Below are 20369 nucleotides of genomic sequence, written 5' to 3'. Positions count from 1 at the left end.
TTGTCAAGTGACATGCTCGTACTACATAGTATAAATTTGTCTGAATACAGTAAGTTAGTACAGTGGTTCTCAAGGACCACCAAATTAATGTATTTGGCCACGGACCCCCATCTAAAAATATTTTGTGCCAGATGGCAGAAAATATTATTAGATTTGTGTTGTTAAAATGTTTCCAAAATGTTCCACATTTTTCAAAAAACTATTGAGATTTGGGGAAAATAGCTGATGTACCGTATATGGGGTTAGAGTGATTAAATTAGACTTATTTTGCTGGGGATCCCCTGGAACCCACTCAAGGACCCTTGGGGTCCCCGGCCGTACCTCGCATCGAGAACCACTCGGTTATAAGAATCTTTTTTTCACAAACGAACATTGTTTGGAGAAGTGCCTCCATGCATTCCCTCATACTAAACTAAACAATGTTGTTATGGATATCTCTGTTGTGTCAATTCTGGTCATTAGCTGGTTAGTCTGCTGTGTGACTAATTCATTGAGAAACTGTCATACTGTTCCATGATTTGTATAACTTAGAGCTGAATGAAAGTCAGAGTACAGTATGCCCAAGGAAAAATCAAACAATAAAATGTGAGCATATCTAGAGTTGTATCTGTCTGTCTACCTGTGACCCTTATATATGCCCATATATGGAGATCCCTGATGTCATTAGTATATGACCATGGCCTGTATATTGGCATGCCCATATATGTGCATAGCGGTCCGATCTGTGGCTCTGGACAACCGGATCTTCATTTATGCCTATATATGGGCATATCGGGTTTGTTTATGGTTATGTCTGAGTCATAGTGACATGCCTATAGTATATATGGGCGTATAGAGTTTGTTTATGGTTATGTCTGAGTCAGTGACGTGGCCGTGGTCCTGCCTTTCCTGACTGTATGTATGGTGTGGTTTGTTTTTATTCATTGAATACTTTATTTAGAAGTTTGCAGAGAAAAAACACATGGAAGTACAGTTCACAATACAAGGTCAACTAAAATGCATTGCCCAGGAAAGCCACAATGGCTTGTTTTCTAATGGGATCCTCACGTACTCAATTCATGGAATTCATTCATGGTTATGTCTGAGTCAGAGTGGCGTCAGAGTAACGTCAGAGTAACGTCAGAGGTCCGCTCTCCTGGGCCCACCCGCCAGCTGGCCGGCCAGTCCTCCCTTAAGCCAATTTTAATATGGGATAGAACCCTTACATAAACACAAATATGTAACAACAACACAATGGTTCAAACGGAGTTAATTCTAAATGTGACATTTCTGTTATTTCCTTCATTTCCTCATGTGATGAATTAGATTAGCTACTTGGATGTAATTCTCTGTCTAATCAATGGTGATTCATATCACTTAGTGACTAAGAATACATGCAGTGACGACATAGTGGTTTTCCGTCCAAAACATACCCTGCTGTGTGCTCCGTTAATGGATCGCTCCATGTTTCCCCCCCGCCCACAGTAAGGTCCTATCGATCGTTTGCTGGCTTTTAATTAAGTCTCTGACTACAAATTACTGTGCGCTCCCATTAACTAAAACGCCCTGCTTTAGAGCTGAGTGCAAGGAGAAGAGATTGTAAGTGTTCAACGTTACGGTGATTGTGAGAACGTATCATTTCTGTCACACCACTGACCCAATACACAGCGCTTAGTCTTATTCCACTGCCCACAACATTATCATTTTGATGGCTTTTCAAAAAAAATATTGTTGATTACAAAACAATTTCATCACCAAATGAATAATAACTATTCTATTCTATTCTGCTTTAATCGCTTAAACCCTACAGTACTAGGGTCCCCCAGGGCTCTATCCTTGGTCCCCTCCTTTTCCCCCCGCTACACTAAATCTATTTTGCAGAAAATAGCTGATCTACAAGATCACAATGCTTTGCGCAGAGAATTGGCTATTTTGGCTTATTTTAGCCGAATGTTTGCCTATCATATGACATGCCCAGAATAAGGATTCTAGGGTTCATGGGGTTTCAACCTAGTGCCCTACTTTGGGCATGTCATTATAGGTGAACATTTTCAAAAACATCTTCAATAAGCTTAAAAATTTATAAATCTATACATGGCTACCTGTTGTGAGCTTGTAGAACAGCCTTTGTATGACAGAGTATAAAATATGGTTTAAGTGGTTAAACAGTGTCATTGAAAGTATTTAAGGTAATTCATATTATCACTTTTTGGAGACATATATTGGGTGAATGAATCATTGTCTTTTCCGTAGTCAATTCTTAAGTTCTTTAATATTTATTTTTTTTATTTTTTATAGCAGTTCAACTGTAATGTTGTGATAAAAAAGAAAACGATGACATTAACCAGAAGAATTCCGGATTTTCCTGGAAGCAGTTTTGTCATCATTCAATGTAATAGCCACCGGTGGATTTAATCCCTTTAAATTAGAGCCTTGTTAATCCTGGCTAACCTTAACCACTTGAGCCCTATTTTATACGTATTTGAAAACAGCATATCTTCAAGCTCACAACGTGTCACGACACGTTGTGAGCTTGAAGATATGCTATTTTCGAAGAGATTTAGTAAAACTTAATTAGAACAACATGTACCAAAATAGGGACGCCAGGGTTAATGTGGTTATGTCAGACAGAGGTCACGCACTGTCTAATGTGAAGATGAAAAAGGGTGCACTGCACAGATTGATGATGAGCAATTCCTAGGTATGATGGCAGTCACAGGGTGTCAAATGTACAGACTTTCTCCTGGCAGGCTTCAGTGACAAAATAGTAATTATTACAACCTATATGCCTGAATCACTTCCAGTATATACTTAGTTGACCAGGGTCTCCCAGGGAACTATATGTCCGCTAGTATTTCCCCCGACACCAAATCAATTTTTACTGAAAATAGCCGATCTACAAGCTCACAACGGGACACTGATACTTTAGCAGAATGTTCTCCCCAGAATAGGGACACTATAGCCTGAAGGACAGACTTTCTCCTGACAGGCTGTCAGTGACACAAACATTATTGAGACATTACGGCAAATGTCTGAAAAAGTCAAAAATCTTATGCCCATCTTAAAGGTGCTGTAAGCGATATTTCTTTGTTATAATAAGTATTAAACAGCTCTGTATTCCCGTAGTAATCTTTGCTGTAGTCGAGTGTTTGTTCAGTAACAGGGGTCTCTCCCCGTCTCTACAGCTCTTTAGTAAACAGTAAATACATTTTCAGGTCAGAATACCAATTTCATCCAATTTTCTTTCTTTTTATAGATTTAAAGATTTTTCCGTTTTTACACACTCACAGGCCATATTGGCAAGGTTAGAGAGAGCTTATACAACATATAGGATAAACAAGTGAAATTGAAAGTGATGAAACAAAGCATTTACTGGCAATATTTGAACTGGAGCTGATAAATGGTCTAAATTGGCTAAATCTCCTGGGTCGATGAAATTGGTGTCCCACATGAAAAGGTATTTTCAGTTTACTAAAGAGCTGGAGAGACAGGGAGACCCCTGTTAGAGAACAAACCCTTTATAGCATTGATTACTATAAGCTTTTTTTGCCTGGGTAAATATGAACAGCCAATAAACTGTGGATAAAATAAGGAATATGCGATCTATTAACAGTAAAACATTTTTACAGTATTCATTAGTTGCTGATGACCTTTTTCTTGAATGTTGAATTACTATTGGTATTGTGATAATTCTCCATGAATGGATAGTACGTAACAAAAACATACGCACTAGTAAACCCTCCCCCTCATATAACAATATACGTATGTATGTAATCCCTATGACTAAAACCTTGCAATGATGGGATTTTTTGCTGCAACCTGACATTCCCGTCAGGGTCAATGCATCATAAACTGACATGGCTTGATGCTAATTTCCTAAGGTTACATATCACACTGTGTGGCATTGATTCTCAATGTCAGGTCCGGGGACCACTAGGGTTCCAAATGGACCCTTACGGTTCTGTAACTCTGCGAGTGTACATGTAGGCTACATATTTCTGTATACCTATGTACACACTGAGTTAAATTAACACTGAGGATTTTACAGTTTAGATCGGGGTTAAATCAAATGGGGGTCTCTGGTGTAATGCATTTCAAATAGGGGGTCCTTGAATTTCGAAAGGTTGAGAATCACTCTTGTGCAGTACTGCTAAAGATGCCAAGAGAGGACCAAAATGTTAATCAGTGCAGCGACCTTGCAACACTGTCATGTCACATCTTGACCATTAAACACTTCCGTATTAGAAGGTTGTGGCGACTTCTGACCCATCAGGTCAATTTTAAGCTTGATGGACTTAATTTTAAGCTAGCATTGTGCCATCGCTGGCTGAGAGCATTGATGGGGCTTTTGGCTTTGTGTCAATACTACCTAGTCGCCTACTGTCATTCTGTTATGAGAGCTTAGTGGGAGAGCATCGTGACGATGTATTCTGACCCTTTCAGTGAACGCAGGCTTATACAATACTTTGTAGAGCTGTCTGTCACTCACTATCATGAAATTGTAGTTGATGATTAATTGTCAAATAATTGTGATGAATGGTTTAATTGTGTTTTGGCACTGAATATTGGAACTATACATTTTCTGTACAATTTCTATAACATTTCTGTTTGCATTATAGGCCTTGTAAACACTAATTGCGCAGGGCAGATAAGTAGCTTATATAAAGCCTATTACTGAAATATACGAAGAAATGACTGACATCGGTACCAATAATCAAAAATAAATAATAAAACAGGCCATATCCATAATACTTTCCAAATATCTTTCTATATATATATTTTTTTTATTGCCCCAAATGCCCAAAATAGGGACTCCAATTTGAAAGTTGTTTAGAGAACGTGGAAAACAGAAGTGGGAAATAATATATTTTTATAATATAATTTCCGCTCAGTGCATCCAGCTGTTTTTATAATTCTAACGATTATGCAAAAAGAATTGCGATTGGCTCAAATAATTGCGGTCAGGCAATTATTAGAAAATTGGCACAGGCCTCTACAACTTTGTTGGCTAGAAGCAATCTAGCCATGCTCCTCTGCGTCCATCTAACACCTCTCCCCCATGTGTTCTGTGTTCATAGCCTGACAGGAGACCTGTGCTTATGTCATGATCTGTCAACGTACCGTAACATCATCGCCGAGGAACTCTCCTCCGCCTCCTGTGTTTGCCTCTGTCTGTTTCTTCCTCATTCACTCTCAGTTTTTTTTTTCTTCCTTGTCCTCTGCCACAAGGGGTTCAGTGTGAGATAAACGCCTTAATTAGGGATTATGGGGAGGTTGCACTCGCATAATTCTGTTTGGCATATTATGCAGAGACGAGTATGGATGAATTAGTCTCTTTGTATCAATGCAGATGGAGTGATGTTGTTATTGTCATTGCATACAGTTGTATTATTCCCAGTAATCATGCCATCTCTCATTAGTTTGTGGAACACAGGGAATTTCACATGATAGCTTTGTTGTGGAGACAGACCGCAGATTCAAGGAGTACAGTGTCAACCATTATGTTTTGACATAAGACCCAAAGCCAAATCAATTTCCCCAAATCTCATGGTCTATATTCAAATTGAGCTTTTGAATCTGAGTGTTGGTCATGCCTATAATGCTCATGTCTTTAATCAGTGACATTTTGCCAGAATGATCATGAACAGCAATCTACAGTAGACGGTCCTATTATTAAACACAGGCCCAACATTTGTCTACATGTTGCCACTACCTCTTCTTACTGTTGATGAAACGGTCTGAACCTCCAGACAAATAGTGGAATATGTAAAACAGTCCTACTTTCCACAACGTCTGTCTCCTCACAATGAGCCAGCATGGCCTAGAAGATTGCAGAGTTTTTTTTCGTTTTCTTTTTTCGGTGACGTGTAATGGTCCCTGGAAACTCGTACTGTAGGCTGACAGGAGCCTCTTTGTCGCCCATGCAGACATAATCAAAGCTGAAACTGCAGTCAACAGTTGAGAGTAAGCCTCATCAAACGTTGTTTTACTTTCTTCCTTCTCTTTTTTGACGTCTCTTTTGAGGTGTTTTCTAATATTTACGGTGGAGAGTGAAGACGAGCCCTCTTCGTCTGACCCTCTATTTCTGTCTCGTGTGAAATATGGGGCTTAAGTGCCACTTCCTGTTTTTCAGCGTTGTCCCATTATCCAGGAATACTGTATGTAGCTTCTTAGAGTATACAGTACGTGTTTTGTTGTCTTGTTCTCTCTCTGCGCTTGAGGTAATTGTGACAAATAACACACACACACACACACACACACACACACACACACACACACACACACACACACACACACACACACACACACACACACACACACACACACACACATATGACTGCTAAAATAAGAATAAAGATGTAAGGCAGCAGGATGGGTACTAGGTGCTTTGCGACAGCCATCCTGTAAGCTTACGGCTAATTTTAGCCTACCAGGGCAGTGCGCTGCATCTCCCTGTGGATGAGCTGAATCATATCTGAGCATCAGCACAGCCTCTTGTCCTCTGCTCTGCTCTTTGTGTGGCCGGCCAGCGTCACTGAGGTTACAGGAGTGTCACAGGCTATGATGACGTGCCCAGAGTTGAAAGTGATTGTGCCAAAAAAATTTGGCTGGTATATACTGAAAATAAATTATTAAGCCAGAGCAACACATTATCCAAGAATACCGTATGTAGCTCCTTAGAGTATACGTGTTTTGTTGTCATGTTGTCTCTCTGTCTCTCTGTCTCTCTGTCTCTCTGTCTCTCTGTCTCTCTGTCTCTCTGTCTCTCTCTGTCTCTCTCTCTCAGTGTGAAATGACTCGTCCAACAGATACCCCTCTGAATACAAGGCACCCATAAAAACATAATTCTGGATATCATTCCTTTCCATTTCGTTTTGTTTTATGTTTCCCATTTGACAAAATTACTACTAATTTACAAGAAAATAATTTTGGGAGGTGCTCCCTATATGATATTGCATTTAAGAAAGAAAAACAAATTCCAGCCATCACTGAGCTTAAAGTGGAATTATTATTACATAATATATTAACAACCGATTTGCTCATTGACAGTTCCTGTTTGTTGTATTTCTATCAAGGCATGACATTTTCAAGGTTAAATCCCTGCTCACCTGAAAACATGCACCCACATGTTACACACATCTACAGTATACTGTGCAAATAACATTTTACAAAAGACCTTTTTCACTTCAGCCATATCAGCATGAAATAGTAGGGTAACACACAGGTGTTACCAATGATATATGGCTCTGTTACATTTAGTGTAAGTCAGTGAGCTGACAAGCATAATGGCAGCAACCTGACTCTGTTCAACCTGAATGGAACACCTTTCAGTACTTTTTAATGTCAATATGGCTGCCGTGAAAAAGGTCTATCCTATCGTAAGCTGATGTCTATTGATGTTCTTCTGTGAGAGGTCCAGTTATACAATGTAAGCCCTGCATGTCCATACACTTCACCAACGATTTCGGTTGTCATTGCACACATGTCAACATTGCTATCTCAACCTTATACTTGTCAATGTGTTTCTGAATTTAACCCGTTAAGACCCAATCTGGGAACCCATCGCCAACTGAAAATGAAAAACAGCGCCCTCTGCTGTTTGTTCTATGTCTGTTGGCTCTGGGGGGACGATAACGTAACACCAGAGCACAGGGAAACCGGTGTTTGTGATGCGCCTTCAGCGCATCACTTCCGGTTGGTGCGACTATGTTTTCATTCCCACTAACAATATTTCTACACGGAACACTAACACCACTTCTCCCAGAGAACATGGATCGTTTTGGTTATAAGCCCACTTGTTTCTATGATGAAAGAGTAAGTTAAAATGTGAATATATTTCCGTGGTTTTGTCTGCTCCGCGGACGCTATTGTTAAATTAGTTTCGGTTTGTTTCGAGGGGGAAAGATCGACGGACATGTGAATCCCGCCCACTACATTTGATTGGGTAAAGCGCGGCCTGCTTCCTGATCTGAAGGCACGCCCACTTGTAGCCCAGTGTGTACATGTTACGACGAGCCTTCACGACAGATTCTCACGCAGTGCAGAATCTGTTCTTGAGAGATTAGTTAAGACCTGAAGCCATTCTTAAAAATGTTTTCTAAATCCTAACAGTTTTTGGAAAAAAATCTAAAAAAAATATTTTCTCGATTTTTCAAAAATAGCAGATCTACAAGCTCATAGCGCGGCACTCGGTGCCGCCCTATAAGCTTGTATATCTGCTATTTTTGAATAGCCAAAGAAATCTAAAGTGACACAGATGCGTTCCAGGTATTGGTTAATGTTGGAATACCTATTACGTTAGACCACCTTGATAGAACATCTTGCCCAGGTTCTTATTTTTGCTTGCACTGTATTATCTGCAAGGAGTCACATAGCCTTTGTCACTTTGTTTTGTGTGCATTATTTACAGTACAAGTCTATGTCTACAGCCAGAGGCATGCGGAGGACAAAAGACAAAAGAGTAGTGTAGAGAAACATTTGGAGCTGAATGTGAAAAGAGAAAATCAGCAGAACTGAGTGACAAGGAAATGCATGAGTGATCACTGATGATAATATTGAACGCAGTCAAAAGTGTAACAACTCAAAAGTGCTCCTCCACCAATGTAACAGCAGCTGAAGATCCTGCATTCTATGACAGGCGGGCGGGCGAATGGATGGACGGATGGACGGACAGACAGACAGACAGACAGACAGACAGACAGACAGACAGACAGACAGACAGACAGACAGACAGACTTAATGATCAATTATCAATTATGTGCTAAGTTGACGCACCATCCGGTCAGCTACCGGTGCTACCTTCTGTCTTTGACACTATACCCTGCTGTGTCAGTCTTTCTGTATCACATTATCTCTTCATTTAAACACACACACACACACACGCGCACACGCACACGCACACGCACACGCACACGCACACGCACACGCACACGCACACGCACACGCACACACACACACACACACTCTCTCTCAGTGACTCCTCAGACCCACCTGGTCATTTCCTTTAACAGAATCTACAATGAAGTGCACTGTGCATTTATCATACCTTGTTTATCCAAATCCCAGAAGAATGATGGTCACCTTTCACCTGCTGGTGCTTACTAGCAGGCCTGGAATTTCATCATTTTGCGGGCAAGGCCACTTGACCTTTGGTGTTGTAAATTAGTTTGAGGGCACAAATGCCAGGGCAGCAAGGATGTCAAATATGTATTTTTTTTAAATTTAAGACCATAAATAATGAATTGAATTTCAGGGTTAAGGAGGATTTAATTTTGAATACATAGTATTATCAGTACTATGTATCAGTAATGAATAAATCCATTAAATGTTTATTTTACAAAATAATTGTACTAGTATTTAGAAATTAGATTAATAAGTTCATACTCATAGCTCAGCTCTTGGTCTCATTTGAACATGGGGATGGGATGTCAGTGGGAGTGAAAAATCTTCAATCTTGTTGACAAATTTCAGCAAAAGCACTGGTGTCTCAAAACCACATTGACAGGAAAGAGGCAGAGCAGAAAACCGTGAAATCAGCTGGGCCAGTGCAGGTGGGCCATCATTTTTTTGAGCGGCATAAGGCCAAACTGAGGGGCAACGGTGGTCATGGCCTTCATGAAATTCCTACCCTAGTAGAAATTGTCTTGCAGTGTCTTTCATTGACTGGGAGGAATTTACAGAATTGCTTAAAGAACCCCTTCATACTGTACTTATATGTTCAGCCATCTTGATGTTAACCGATAGCTTCACATTAGTTGACTTTGTAATGACAAGCTGGTCAGGCTCAGCTACTGTAGTAATGCAACCCCAAAGCACAACGCCACCACCACCTTTATTAATTCTGGTAGTATTGTTCTTCACACAATTTTTGTCTGGAAAACTAGTCATTTGTTGAGTAGAGGCTTTATCCTTCATCTTTCCTGAGCTCATGAGGGAGCCAAATTTCTACAATGTGTTTTCAAAATTAAATAAATATATAGTTAGTGAAAATAGATATGCAAAGATCAGCTATTTTTGCTATTTGTCACTTGAAAAAGTATAGGGCATAAGTGGTTAATCCTCAAGATTAGACTCTGGAAATTATTCATTGTGTTATGGCAGAATTACAGTGGCAGCTCGTTTTATGCATACTGATTAGCATAATGATGATGACTGATTATGAAACAACTGTACCGAGGGGTACAATGCTTGGTAATAGGGCCTCTGTTAAATAACTTGTATAACAACATGAATTTGAATATGTATTTTACACCCCAAACGTAGAATCTAAAAAAAGTCCTACCAACAAAAAAAGTTGGCATTCCTCACTGGCAATTAGTTTTGTTAGGTTAAGAAAACCTATTAACCTGTCATAGCGGTGCCGTGCACCATATAACAGCCTATTAAAATAATTCATCATTCAGAGGTCTATTAAAATCCTGAAATTCACACATTCGTAATAGAGGACGTTTATGGGGAGAACAGTGCCATCAACTTAAAAATAGATTACAATTAACTGAATCCACTAATGTCTTTAATTTGATAGAGAGGAAACCTTTAACAATACAGTGCGTTTCAACAAAAATGGCCAATAGGTCAGATTTATCATGCAAATCCCAGTCACCACTGACCATTTACCCCATATTGCTTTTATTGCTTTTGGCCAAAAAAGGATGATGGAATAACCCACCAGAGGAGAAGTAATGGATTTCTCGTATTAATGATGGGCTCTGAATTAGCAATATAGCCATCCAGGCGTGAGCAGATTGTCTCAGTTCAGACCTAATGTCAGTGAAAGCTCTTTTCAGTGCAGGCATGCCTACTCACTCCACTGATGACTTTCTATTCTAGATCCTTCCTGCTCTGAATAAACAGTCATTATCTCAGTAGCACTTGACTCATGTCATTTCACCACTGTCTGCTCCGCCGCCTGCTTCATTCGACTTATTTTCTGAACACCTTTCGCTCTGGGGAGCAAAAAGCAGCTATAATGTGCTGTACCTTTGTGCTGTACCTGCTGTGTCTTTACCTGACTCTGGTCAGTTTGTTTTGGCCAGATGCCATGCTAAATTATGTATAGCTCAGCTTCTGTGTGCATATACTGTAGGTATCAGGGGTGCAAAGTAACTAAGTACATTTACTCAAGTAAATGTACTTAGTTTAGGTATTATTCAGTACTTTTACTTCTACTCCACTACATCTCGGAGGCAAATACTGTACTTTTACTCCACACTACAGATATACATTATTATATTATGAAACATATATTAACCTATTTTATACCTAGGATATTTGAAAATAGCCAATCGCAGAAAATAGCAGATCTGCTATTTTCAAACATTTTAGTACTTTGACTTTTGGTACTTTAAGTACATTTTGATACCAATACTTTTGTACTTTTACTCAAGTACATTTTGAATTTCGAACTTTCACTTGTAACAGAGTATTCCTACATTGCAGTATTGATACTTTTACTTCAGTAAAGACTTTTACCTAGTACTTTTACACCACTGGTACAGTAGGTATTCACAGATACATTGCCTAGCACTGGAAGCCAAATTATCTGGTGACCAAACAGACGCAACTTATCTTCTGCTGTGAGTAGGTTTTGGCCGTCTGAAGGTATTGCTTTATGCCATGGTATTTTGGAATCCTGAAGGGTATGATTTTCAGTACCATAAAAAATACGGACACTCCTAGATATGGAATCATGAAAATATTATTGCCACATATACTGTAACTTGATCTTAAGATTACTTCTTCAAAGCAGTTTATTAGCCACATCATTTTGACTGCCAGTCTAAAACCACCACCCACCCACACACATCATCTCCGTTCAGCCCACTGATACACTAGTTTAGTTTAGTTCTACCCTCTCTCTAACTGCCACTGACTCACAGATTGACTTTATGTTGCCCTAGTTAGTTGTTTGTTTTTATTGTGACTCATTTTTCTTCGGGCCAGTGTAATAGCTGGAAGGGGTGCGCAATAGAAATACAGAACCTATGAACCTATACACTGACTTCTATCACCAGCAGCCCAGCTTTTAGTCATATATACCGTCATATACCGTGTACTGAAAGAATGTCAGAGATACCGACCAAGCCTATTTGTGAGTCTCTGCCGCCTTTTGTATTTACAGGTTCAGCATAAAGTATGTTGTGATTTTTAGAGGTGCCAAAAAATATTAACCACTTAAGCAGTGGAAAAAGTAGCCAGTCTACAAGCTCACAACCGTGTGAGCTTGTAGATCTCCTACTTTTGCTATTTTTGAAAAAGTTGGGGGAAAGAAATAATATTTGAAAAATTCATATGCCCAAAACAGGGACACCACGGTGAAAGTGGTTGACAAAATAAACAAATTAACAGGTCTCTTGTCAGTTACTACTAGCATATTATATAGAACGCCGAATGAGTGTTACTGAATGTCACAAATCTCCTTCATTACTAACCTCTCTCTCTCTCTCTCTCTCTCTCCTCTGTTGTGTCTCTCTCGCAGATCTTCCATATGACCTATGACCTGGCTAGTGCTGTGGTAAGGATATTTAATTTGATAGGCATGATGCTGCTCCTGTGTCACTGGGATGGATGTTTACAGTTCCTGGTGCCGCTACTACAAGACTTCCCTCCCGATTGCTGGGTGTCGCTAAACGGTATGGTTGTAAGTATTGCTTTTTCTTCACTTTTGTTTGTTATTTTGTCATATTTTATGAACAGTGGAATCACTGTTGTACACGTGCTGTATATTTATCAAGTGTGCAACAGTGTGTATATAGTATTTTGACTCTTCATAGATGGTTTCATTTAGCGTATGCACCTGTCACAAAGATGTTTTATTCAGGTGTGCAAAAGCCTCTTGCAGTATCTGTGATTTGTGCTACTTACAGTAAAAGGAGTAGTTCCCCCAAACAATTACTTATTTTCTATCAATTGCACACCCCATGAAGCCTTGATTATTTTTTTTGCCGCATTCCCAAGCCAATCATTTGATTACCGCCGGAAAGATGCTAATGTAGTGTGTAGGGGACACAAAGTAGACTCTTTGGCCCTCATTTATCAACGCAGCGTATACACCGGCTTATATTTGTCCATATATTCGGCCGTACACCAACGTGAAGTCACATTTATCAACGAATCCTACACAGCCAATCCTGGCGTACATCAGGTCGGAGCTTTGATAAATCTCACGTCTGAAAACGAGCGTCATTTAAATAACACGCCATTAAATATTCTCAAAACGCCCCGATTTTACGACATGAAGAAGAACCAGAATACGACCAAAGACATCAAAAGCCAATAAGAAAGAGTTTCAGACAGTCAGACAATGCTGCTCCGCAGGTCTAGAATGGAATAAACGGGCGCAGCCAACGTCAACAACTGGTCTCGACCAGACGTGAGATTTCAGCTTACGGTAGGATGAAGCCCATGTCAGGATATATTGATAAATGCCGAAAGGTGCGGTGATCTCGCCGTACGCCCATTATTTGGGCTGCACCGCGTTGATAAATGAGGGCCGTGTGTCTCCTACCGGAAATACACCCGGTCATCAAATTATTGGCTTAGGAATGCGACCAAAAACAATCCATGAATTCAACGCTTCATGGGGTGTGTAATTGATCAAAATAAGCCATTTTTTAGGTGAACTACTAAATATGCTTGTTTGAAAGAAAGCATGCGATCAGGGACGAGTTGTCCTCATTGTTAGTCCAGAGAGAGTAAAGGTTTGTGTTATTGTATCCAGAAGCGTGTCATGTTCATTTTAAAAGTGTTACACACAGATAATAGGTTGCGCCCTGTAGGCATACAAAATCTAAACTAAAGTTTTATAATAGAAAAACAAATCTAAAATAGAAAAAAAAACTTAAGCAGCATTAACAAACAAAGGAACAGTTTTAGCACTTAGATCACGTCATATAAGAACTGTGTTCCAAACATAAACACACCACCCTGGCGTTTCTGTCAGGGGGGTGGCTCTGCATCGTTTATGATATTCATTCATATTTGATACAGCCTGTTTCTGGCAAAAATGGAATTCATTCTGCCTTAAAAGTCTTAATAACTACTACTTCTGGGTCTGAAATCACTGTCCCTACAGCAGCCGCGTTCATGGGAAATGTAGTCTTTGGGTCGTTTGACTCGTTTCTAGTGTTTATATTGTGTTACTTTTTGGGTAAATGTGTAAATTTACACCTTCAGTCGATCGCCAGGGTGGTGTGTTTATTTTTGGAACACAGTTCTTATATGAGGCGATCTAAGATTCCCCAATGAGGATATCAACACAAAAAGTAAAGCCACGAACCAGCGGAACAGCGCCCTCTACTGGCAGTGACGTCAGGACTTCGGTGCTTTATAGTGTTGCAGATTAAACTTTTTCATAGAGTTCATAGATTGATTCTTTATTCCTCTCTACACCAAACCTCTTTGCCGGAAGTAGACGATCTACAAGCTCACAATGCCCTTTATTCCCTCTTCACCAAACCTCTTTGCCCAAAATAGCCGATCTACAAGTGTGAGCTTGTAGATTGTCTATTTTTGGATAATGTTCCCTTCAGAATAGGGATGCTAGGGTTCAATTGGTTAATGTAAAAAAAAATAGCTGATCTACAAGCTCACAACATGTTGCGAGCTTGTAGATCTGTATTTTTGGCTAATGTTCCCCCAGAATGTGGATGATGGGGTTCAAGTGGTTAAGGTTACTAGTATTATTGAAGAAAATGTGTCTCTAAAAATATGCCCCAGTTAAAAAAGGGCAAATGCTTCTTTTGCTTGGACAGTGACAAATAAATATGCTCCATGTTTCTTGTTGTCCTTTGGCAGACATTACATTAGGTAACAGAGGGAGAGGAGACAACATGCAGTTATGCAACTGTTTTGTTTTTAGAACGGTACATCAAGTGAAATTTCAAAGCATATGGTCATTATGTGGCTTACAGTATGCACAGTAGATTTACATATTATTATGAATTCTCATGTGACACTCGCCCCGAACAACTGAACAAGTGAAGAAAAAGTAGGCCTATTACCTGATCTATTTTACTGGCCTACTGGCCTTTTACCATTGTATATTATTGTATATTAATGTTTAGATGAATTGAGTAAAGGACACCAACGGAAACAAGCCATAGGCTTTCTTGGGTTTAAACTCCTCTTAGCAGACCTTGTATTGAACTGTACTTTCCTGCGCTTTTTTTGCAAACTGCTAATAAAGTATTCAATCAATCAATCAATCAATCAATGCCAACGCATCACGCTGCGACGTGCTGTGAGCGTGTATATATGATATTTCCGGTGTGCGACACTGGTGCGCAACTATCATCCTTATTACATACTTACAGTAATATCACATGCTTGAAGACAACATTTTATGTTGAAATACTTGGGCCATCAACTGTGCTTCATATAAGTGTAGTCGTTAAAGCCATCCTGAGGTGTTGAGTACAGACGCAGAAACGGATCAGGTGTTATGTTCTAATTATGTCATTTATGCAATTATTTGTTTGTTGATAATGATCCCCCAAATATCTATTCTTGGCACTGGTATCAGCTGTTTGATATAGAAAGACGGATTGCTTTCTAATCCAATCATGAGGACATCAAGGATAATATCTTGTTTATTGAAACGATTACAATGGTTAATTGGAAAGCTGACAGCAGGTGACATTCAGGCACTCGGGTAGTTAGCATTAGGCATAATACATGTACACCATCTAAAAATCTAAACCAGAGTGTAATGATACATTTAACTATGGCATTTTAGTATTTTTAAATTGGCCTACGGGTGGTGCTAGAGTCTCCAACATCAGTAGGGTTGGGTCTCCAATCTGCTCATTACATAGCGACAAAAGCTGCAAAACCAGCAAGCGTGGTCATCAGCTACACTGTCGCAGAGTGGCTGTTGAAATGTTGCTCAACATGCTCGTTGACGTCTTGAAGTGTGCATCCGTGTGTGGGATTGAGGAGTAAGACAAATATAAAGGCTTGGGTTTAAAAGAACAGAGAACTGGCTGACGACAATAATTAGTTTTCCCGCCATTACAAGCAGGAATTGTGTGGAGAGAGAAAGGGAGTGGATTGAATGACGCTTCACCGCAGAGTGCTGAAAAAAAGTTGCAGTTTGCTGCAAGTTGCTTTTGTAGCTCAGGAGCGAAAAGTGTTATAGATGTCATTTTGTATCATCAGTTGAAAGCAGAGCAGTTGAAATTAGTTTTTATACTGTTTTTATCCGGTTATGCTTGTTTTTATTACATGAATTCTTCTAGTTTTAGGATGTATTTATTTAGATAGATTTTTGGAACTATTTACTTTATGACTTTTTGCTGTCTCATGGAGAAACAATCTATTTTTTTCTGAAGCTGCTTGCAGAAGGAAAAGAAAAGACAAATAAAGCAATCTTGAATCTTGTAAAAAAAAAAAACAGCATCCGAGAGGTGTGCATAGTTGATCCTCGTGGCTCATTGCCGACCTTGACCTTTGACCACCAAATTGCACCATATCTAACATACACATTTCATGACCTTGTGGGGTGATTTGACGATGATACACTGTATTGACCATGTGATGTGATATGGACAATCTTAACTCCACGAATGAAGACCAAATGTGGCGGAAACTTTGTTTGGTGTGACTTTTTGCACATTTAATGTCACAGAGCAGCATGCAATCTTTTCCGTTCTATATTCAGTTGACTTTATTATCCTTCACCGGCATCAAGGTGGATGTGTCTAGTCTGAATGCAGTGCATTAATTAAACACTTAAACCTACTATATTTAGTTGACCAGGGACTTCCAGGGCTCTATAATTGGTCCGCTCACTTTTTCCCTCTACGTCAAACCTCTTCACCGAAAATAGCCGATCTACAACTCGACGTGTTTGAGCTTGTAGATCTGCTATTTAAATATTTTTTTATATTTTCACTGTCAGAATAGGGATGCCATGGGTTCATGTGGTTAAGTCATTGTGAATAGCAGTGGTGTAAAGTAACTAAGTACATTTACTCAAGTACTGCGCTTAAGTACAATTTTGAGGTACTTCCACTTTACTGGAGTATTTCCAGTTTTCAGTACTTTTACTTCTACTCCACTACATCTTAGAGGCAAATATTGTACTTTTACTCCACTACAATTATTTGAAAACTTTAGGTACTAGTTACTTTGCAGACATAAATTATTACATTATAAAACATACATTAACCACTTTAGCCCTATTCTATACCTAGGCTATTTGAAAATAGCCAATCTACAAGCTCACAACGTGTCGCATCGCGACGCGTTGTGAGCTTGTAGATCTGCTATTTTCAAAAATTTTAGTACTTTTACTTTTGGTACTTTAAGTACATTTTGATACCGATACTTTTGTACTTTTACTCAAGTAAATTCTGAATTCCCGACTTTTACTTCTAACAGAGTACTTCTACATCGCAGTATTGATACTTTTACTTAAGAAAAACATTTGAGTACTTTTTCCACCACTGGTGAATAGTGACATACTGTAAACTGTACACAGACAGCTTCATTACTAATATATTTGCAACTCGGAGCGGCTGTAGCCTAATGGGTACAGAGAAGCAGTCGTAAAGTAGACACGTCAAAGAGTCCCAGAGCAAGACATTTAACCCCTAACAACCCCCTGTGCGTTCATCTGAGCCATCTGAGCAGCCATCCGGCAGGGTAAATGCAGAAAAGTACTTGAGCTAGTGTTCCTCCTCTGTACCCACAGTACCACGGTATAAAAGGTTTGAGTAAAAGAAACAGAAAGTAATCTTGAGTGTCATAACATACGGCATAGGCACGACACGAAGCGGAGTGCCATTGCCCTGCACAGCCATGGCAATAACCACAACATAACACGAACTTGAGTGTTTTATTGTATAGTGTTTTATTGCCCTTATATAACAGTTACTAACTAAATATAACCTATAATCAAAATATATTCATGTTGTGGGCCAATTTGCTATAAAATAAAACATGGTTTGTGAGTGTTATCTTTCTTACCTTGTAAATACAGACATTAAATAGTCCCTGTTGACTCAGCCAGCCCATTGAGATGGCTCTGAGCCAGGCAACTTCAGCCAAGCCATCCTGCCATTTCCCAAACGGAATAAATACCACACATTTTTATATATGTGTATATTGTTTTACTTTTTTACATGACAGAATTAGTTACTGTACAACATTTGCAAACTTCACATGCATTTTTAAACGGGTAGCGCTGTGTCACAGACACACGGAAGATGACTGAGCGGAGTTTCTAGTAACGTCCACAGGCTGAACATTAATCAGTGGCAGAGTCATATTTATAGTGACGAGGCATTTGTCTATTGGTATATTGTGGTTAATAAGCACGGCTCTGTATGTCTCTTGGCCAATCACAATGCAGGGTTGGAACTAGCTATTATAAGCCATCACAACAAGACTCTTTTCCTCACCCCCCAATATTCTTAACCCATTAAAACCGGGAAAGCATCCGTGTCATTTTAGATTTTAGCGTTGGCTTCTCAAAAATAGCTTCGAGCCGTGCTGCGAGCTTGTACATCTGCTATTTTGGAATTATTTTGAAAAATCTTGAAAGTGTGAGAACTACTGATTTAGAAGGCATTTGTGGATCTTGGGCCTTAACGGGTTAAAGTATAACGCACATGCACGCGTGGTTACGTGCTCTAATGAAAACATGCACGAGCAATATGAAAACATTTTGACAGCTCTCTCTCCCTCTCTCTCTCCCTCCCTCTTCCTCTATCGTTCCCTCTCTGAGTCGGGGTCAAGCGGCCCGTGGTTCTCCTCTCAGTGGGCTGATAGGCCCTGAGAGTGGACGGGCCTCCTGGGTAGTAATGCTGATTGTAAATACCAGGCAGACCTCTCTGTTCCACATGCACATCGACTGCATGCTCTAAGGCACTGCCTCTCAATGTGGAGTCCAGGGGGTCAGGGGGTCCCCAGCTAAATTATTGATTGTTAGGAACCAAATCGACCCTTACTGGGTCTGTAACTAAGAGACGCTATCTGAGTTTCAAATGGATCAAGTAACACTGTTGATTTGACTGTGCACTCGAAGTTGAAATGTTATCACGCCTCAACATTACAAATGAATATTCCACTCCTTGCTAATATTAGATGAGTCAGCGTGTTATACACATGTTATATCTATATAACACATGCTATTATCGTGTGTTATAGAGTACAGAAGTCCTGACGTCACTCGTCCATCCCCTGGGTCGTAAAGTAATTTCTCTATGGAGAATAACATTGGGTCATCATAGAATCGTCTCATATAAGAATTGGGGTCCAAAAATAAACACTTCGGTAGACGTAACATTAGCGTTTTCTCCACCGTCAGTTGATGCTTCATATCCATTATGAGTAAAACCGCCGGGGTCATTTTCTTTATTTTTGGAACACAGTTCTTATTTGATGCGATATTAAGCATGTCTATGGGGAATTCAGAAGTGGGGGAAAAAAACCGCGACCCACGTAGGATGAGTAAATTACGTCAGACTTCGGTGCTCTATAACAGTGAATGTTATGTTATTTACTAACCTGTGTTATTTACCCCAACAAACATTGCCCACATCCCCGCTTATATCAAAAAAGCTTTGCAGTGCTATAATTTCCTGCATAACTAAACACTAAAGTGCCATAATTAATCTTTTTACCAAGATCCTTTTACAAAAAAGTTGGCATATAGCCACTCTATCAGTCAATCACTAAAGCAATTTAAGCTTTGCTATTAATCATGCACACTAGAAGGCTATTCTGCCAGTTGCCTTACAGCTGCAACCTGGAACCTGGAATGAATAAATCTGTATTTTAACCAATCTGTACGGTAGAGATATAACAAATATATGACAATATTATAATATATAATACATATATTTGTTATAAATATAAAGTACTGTACATCTGCCCCTCAACAAACAACTTACTTCCAGGTGGGGAATATTGCCAAAAGTAAGTCTTTCCTGTCAACCCCCAGACCTTGAAAAAGTCATTCATGCATTTATCTCACCTCACTTAGATTACTGTAACTCCCTTTTCTCTGGCCTCAGCAAAAAGGTTACATCCCATCTCCAATTAGTACAGAATTCTGCTTCTATAGACTGTTAACTTCCACTAAGAAACGTGACCATAATCATCACGCCCATCTTGGCTGTCCTTCACTGGTTGCCTGTGAGCTTCAGACCAGAAGTGATTTTATGGTTTTATTATTAATCACATTTAAAGCACTGCATGGACAGGCTCCCAGTTACATTTTAGATATGCTGGTCCCTTATAAGACTGTGTGCGTATTCTTAGATCCTCAGATAGGGCCCTCCTGGTTGTTCCTATAACTGGCCTAATTACCAGAGGCGATCGTGCTTTTGCTGTCTGGGCACCCATAGGCTTTGGAACGCCCTACTGGAGGAGCGATGGTTAGC

General features: G+C 39.6%; 1 protein-coding gene across 1 annotated transcript in view; it reads left to right on the top strand.

The window, feature by feature from the left end:
• The window catches only part of hcn1 (hyperpolarization activated cyclic nucleotide-gated potassium channel 1), a gene marked incomplete at both ends in the record, with an annotated part of 102251 nt that overhangs the window by 36011 nt on the left and 45871 nt on the right, over positions 1-20369 (top strand). Inside the window, one exon of the mRNA XM_080419897.1 lies at positions 12458-12619. Within this exon, the coding sequence (XP_080276023.1) occupies positions 12458-12619 (162 nt within the window). The remainder of the gene's footprint in view (positions 1-12457; positions 12620-20369) is intronic.

This window comes from Gymnoscopelus braueri (genome assembly GCF_963280865.1).
Source record: "Gymnoscopelus braueri genome assembly, chromosome: 22".
Lineage (NCBI taxonomy): Eukaryota > Metazoa > Chordata > Actinopteri > Myctophiformes > Myctophidae > Gymnoscopelus > Gymnoscopelus braueri.
The sequence above is the reverse complement of the archived record's forward strand: the minus strand, read 5'-3'. Positions and strand labels throughout refer to the sequence as shown.